At 48.6% G+C, this 4,866-nt stretch overlaps 1 protein-coding gene across 3 annotated transcripts in view; it reads right to left on the bottom strand.

The window, feature by feature from the left end:
• Positions 1-3,442: 3,442 nt before the first annotated feature.
• Apoc2 (apolipoprotein C2) overlaps positions 3,443-4,866 on the bottom strand; it is a 6,014-nt gene continuing 4,590 nt past the window's right edge. For all 3 annotated transcript variants that reach the window (XM_031384206.1, XM_031384204.1, XM_031384205.1), the window contains exons 3-5: positions 4,599-4,667; positions 4,302-4,452; positions 3,443-3,694 (exon numbers count right to left, since the gene is read on the bottom strand). In XM_031384206.1, the coding sequence (XP_031240066.1) occupies positions 3,607-3,694; positions 4,302-4,452; positions 4,599-4,653 (294 nt within the window). In that variant the 5' untranslated portion in view covers positions 4,654-4,667 and the 3' untranslated portion in view covers positions 3,443-3,606. The remainder of the gene's footprint in view (positions 3,695-4,301; positions 4,453-4,598; positions 4,668-4,866) is intronic.

Genomic DNA, 4,866 nt, shown 5'->3' on the forward strand with positions numbered 1-4,866 from the left:
ATGGGGCTGATGAGGTGGCTCCGTGGTTAAGAGCACTGACTGCTCTACCAGAAGTCCTGGGGTTCAATTCCCAACAACCATGTGGTGGCTCACAACCATCTATAAGGGGATCCATCTGATGCCTTTTTCTGACCTGCAGGTCAGAGCACTCATACATTAAATAAATAAAATTAAACACACAGAGAGAGAGAGAGAGACAGAGAGAGAGAGGAAGAAGAAGAAAAGAAGAAGAAGAAGAAGAAGGAGAAGGAGGAGGAGGAGAAGGAGAAGGTGAAGGAGAAGGAGAAGGAGAAGGAGAAGGAGAAGGAGAAGGAGAAGAAGAGAGAGAGAAAGAAAGAAAGAAGAAGGGGGGCTGGAGAGATGGCTCAGTGGTTAAGAGCACCGACTGTACTTCCAAAGGTCCTGAGTTCAATTCCCAGCAACCACATGGTGGCTCACAACCATCCATAACAAGATCTGACTCCCTCTTCTGGAGTGTCTGAAGACAGCTATAGTGTACTTACATATAATAAATAAATAAATCTTTTAAGAAAGAAGAAGGAAGAGGAGGAGGAGGAGGAGGAGAAGAAGGTTGGAACGGCTCAATGGTTTAGAGCACTGGATGCTCTTCCAGAGAACCCAGGTTGCAGGATCAATTCTCAGCACCCAAATCCACAAACTCAGTCCACAAACATCTGTAACTCCAGCTCTAAGAGACCAGATTCCCTCTTTTGACCTCCTTGCTGCCAGGCACTCACATATATGCAGGCAAAACACTCATACACATAAAATTAAGCTAACTCTTTGGACTATACAGATGGGGACTTGTCTAGCATGGTGCCCGGGATGTGATATCAAGCATTGCATAAAACCAGGGTTTTTGGACACCTTTCATTCCAGTACTTGAGAGGCAGAGGGAGGTAGATCTTTGAGTTCGAGGCCAGCCTGGTCTACAGAGTGAGTTCCAGGACAGCCAGTGTTGTTACACAGAGAATCCCTGTCTCAAAAAACAAAAACAAACAAAGCAAAATACCGAAAAAACAAAAGAAGAACAACCAGGCTATTGTTGCTCAAACAAGTTCTCACTATGTACTGGAAGCTGGCCAGGCATCATCACAGGCGAGACTACAGGTCTGTCTGTGCCTTCACTCAGTGCCAGCTCATAATATTAAGTGGGTCACAGAACAGACTCACTCTGCCCACCGTTAGGGGGCACCCAACACCATCAAGAACTGTGTTCTTAGTCTCTAAAGGAGAAGTGGGTTGGCACATCCATCTTCTAAATCTTCAAGAGACAGGACTTAAGATACAGAGTCTTAAGTTTGAGAGAGGAGACATCCAGGGTTCAGATCACTCAGTCTTAGGCAGAATCTGGGCACCTGGACTGTGGGTTCCTAAACGGAGGTGGTGGAGATCTGAGAAAAAAAATATTTGGGGGGTGGCACTGGGATTGGCCGGAAGCAGAACGTGCCTGGGCAGTGGTTCCCTTTGGCTTGAGTCTGTGGGAAACACTGGACAGAGGGGGAATTGTTTCCCATGCATCTCCCCCTCCCAGGCACCCCTAGAGCTTGGCAGCCTCAGTTCTTCCCAGGCCCTGGGGACTTGGGAGTCTTCCCACCGCCCCTCCTTCTCAGCCCCTGTTTTCTACTGGACACACAGCTGCCCAACCTCAGGACCTGGGAAAATTGCCCCAGGAGTATTGAAAGACTGGCTGGAGGTTATTGCTGAACAGATTAGGAGAAATCCAGGCCATGGGTCCTCTGCAGGACCAACAGTGCCACCTATGGGACACAGGAGTGAGAAGCACAGTCTTGTCCTCTGTCCATACAACGAGACAGGAGAACCTGGGTGAGCTGCACTTAAGAGCCCATCTTGGATAAACAAAAAGAACAGCCAAATGAAAGATACTGCAAAGCTCTAATCATCAAAAGGGTACTAATGTCTTTTTTTGGCACAGGGTCTTTCTTTTCTGCCCCACCTATCCTGGAATTTGCTCTGTAGACCAATCAGACTTCCAACTCACTGAGATCTGCTTATCTTTTCCTCCCAGGTAATGGTATTATAAAGGCATGCCACCATGCCCACCACCACTGGATCTTCGTCAGAGGCTATATGGAAGCATAGCTGGCTTTTTCACTGCTGTGCCCTGTCCCCCTACCTAGCAAGATTTTTGATAAAATGCATATGAGGTTAAGATATTTGGAATTGTCCAAGAGCCAAGGTTTCAGTGTGTGTCTTCCTGGGCCCCTGGCAACCATAGCATCAATTTAATTTTATCAGTGCCTTGCGAGCTCCAACAAGCCTTTTCTCTGTGCCAGGCGTCTGTTTGAACAACTCATTCTCCTGCTTGGTCTGGTTTGAACTGAGGACATTCACATGGGCTAAGCAAGAGCCCCAGCCCCGTTTTTTTTTTTTTTTTTTTTTTTTTTTTTTTTTTTTTTTTTTTTTTTTTTTTTTTTTTTTTTTTGTTCTGTTTTGTTTTGCTTTGGTTTTTGTTTGTTTGTTTGTTTGTTTTTGTTTTTGTTTTTGTTTTTTTGAGATAGGGTTTCTCTGTATAGCCCTGGCTGTTCTGGAACTTATTCTGTAGACCAGGCTGGCCTCCAACTCAGAAATCCACCTGCCTCTGCCTCCCAAATTCTGGGATTAAAGGCATGCTCCACCACTGCCCAGCAGCCCTGAGTTATTATTGTGTGTCTATGTTGGTGAGTGTATGCTTGTGTGCCATACACAGCATAAAGTGGAGGTCAGAGGATAACTTTGTGGAGTGGTTCTCCCCTTCTATCTTTATGTGGGTTCTGGAGACAGATCACCTATACTCATTCAGCCACCTTACCTCACCACCCTGTTTGTTTGTTTGTTTGTTTGTTTGTTTGTTTTTGGGGGGGGGCTTCAAGACAGGGTTTCTCTGTATAGCATTGGCTGTCCTGGAACTCACTCTGTAGACCAGGCAGGCCTCGAACTCAGAAATCCCCCTGCCTCTGCCTCCTAAGTGCTGGGATTAAAGGCGTGTGCCACCATGCCCGGCCCACCACCCTGTTTTTGTTTGTCTGTTTGATTTGGTTTGGTTTTGAGACAGGGTCTCATGTAGCCCAGTCTGGTTTTGAACTTGCTACACAGTTGAGAATGATATCGAATTCCTGATTTCCCTGCTTCTATCTGCCCCAGGACTTTGTAAATACAGGCTCCAGCTGCCATATCCAGGTATTTTGGAAGCATTAAAAAAAGTATTTATTGAGCTAGGCAGTGGTGGCACATGCCTTTAATCCCAGCACTTGGGAGGCAGAGGCAGGCGGATTTCTGAGGCCAGCCTGGTCTACAGTGTGAGTTCCAGGACAGCCAGGGCTATACAGAGAAACACAGACTCGGAACAAACAAACAAAAGACACTGATCAAATGTGGACTAGATTCCAAAGACCTTCCTTCTTGGCTCTGGAAACCTTAGAAAAGAAACCACACTGACGCCAATGACTCATTTATTCTTTCATTGAAAGAATTTGGTCTAGAGTTGGGAGTAGGAAGACAGGAGCTGCGGGACAGATCGATGTAGGACCATCCTGGTCAGGTGACGCGAAAGAGGCGCGATATCTGTCAGTTTTCCTTTCCGCTAACTTGGGGCTTGCATAGCAACTACTCTCCTCTCAGGAGAGTAAAGAGCTGGTCTGTAAAAATGCCTGCGTAAGTGCTCATGGCGGCTGAGCTTTTGCTGTACATGTCCCTGGAGAGAAGAAAGCACAGGGAGGGGTTTGAAGGAAGAGTGTAGATGCTGGAGCCCTGGGTCTGAGGGAGAAAAACTAGGGTTTGGGCCTCTGCAGTGGTGGCACATGCCTTTAACCCCAGCACTTGAGAGGCAAAGGCAGGCGGATTTCTGAGTTCGAGGCCAGCCTGGCCTACAGAGTGAGTTCCAGGACAGCCAGAGCTGTACAGAGAAACCCTGTCTCGAAAAAAAAAAAAAAGTGTAAGCTGGGATCTGCACCCGAGTCTGAGGGAGGAGGTCGATGTCTGGATTCCTAGGTTTTGAGGTAGGAGGGCTAGAGGTTAGACTCTTGAGTCTAAGGAAGAAGAGTCTGAGGGGAGAGAGCTGGGGCCTGAACTCCTTCCTGTATCTGAGGAAGGAGAGCTGGCGTCTGGACTTCTAGGTCTGAGGGAGGACTGCTGGGGGCTGGACCCCTGGGTCTGAGGGAGGAGGGCTGGGGGCTGGACCCCTGGGTCTGAGGGAGGAGGGCTGGGGCCTGGACCCCTGGGTCTGAGGGAGGAGAGGTAGGACATAAACTTCTGTGTCTGAGGGCATAAACCGGGATCTGTCCCCACTGGGAGGGACACACCTGAGTTTCTCATCCATGCTGGTCGGGTATGTCTTCTGGTACAGGTCTTTGGCAACCTCCGTGGCAGAAATCCAGTAACCTAAGAGGGACCCCTGCACCGTTTCCAGCAGAGCCATGCTGCCTGGCTCATCTTCCTGGGTCCCCTGGACCTCTGTGGGAAGCGTCAACGTTAGATTGGAGGTGCTAAGGGGACTTCGGGTGAGTGGAAGCAGGTGAGGAAGGTGGGAGGTGCTTAAGGGTCACCCCGCCCCTTGCTTACTCACCCCTCCCCACCATCTTTCTGCCCCACCCACTTACCATTTCCCAGCACCAGGAGGACCAGGGATAGAGCCAGGAAGAACCGAGACCTCATGCTGTGTCTGGGACCTGGAGCATTGAGGACAGGGTTGTGTTAGACCGTGGGATCACTGGGCAGTGCATTCCGCGGGTCCTGTTCGCCCGGGGTGGGTAGGCCCCTATCCTGTCCCTATTCCTGCCCAACGATGATTTAAACCTGTTAATTCAGATGAGGTTTTTCCTGGAATTCTACTCTAGAGGGATTTTTTTTTTTTTTTTTTTTTTTTTT

The sequence above is a fragment of the Mastomys coucha genome, unplaced genomic scaffold (genome assembly GCF_008632895.1).
Source record: "Mastomys coucha isolate ucsf_1 unplaced genomic scaffold, UCSF_Mcou_1 pScaffold21, whole genome shotgun sequence".
NCBI lineage: Eukaryota > Metazoa > Chordata > Mammalia > Rodentia > Muridae > Mastomys > Mastomys coucha.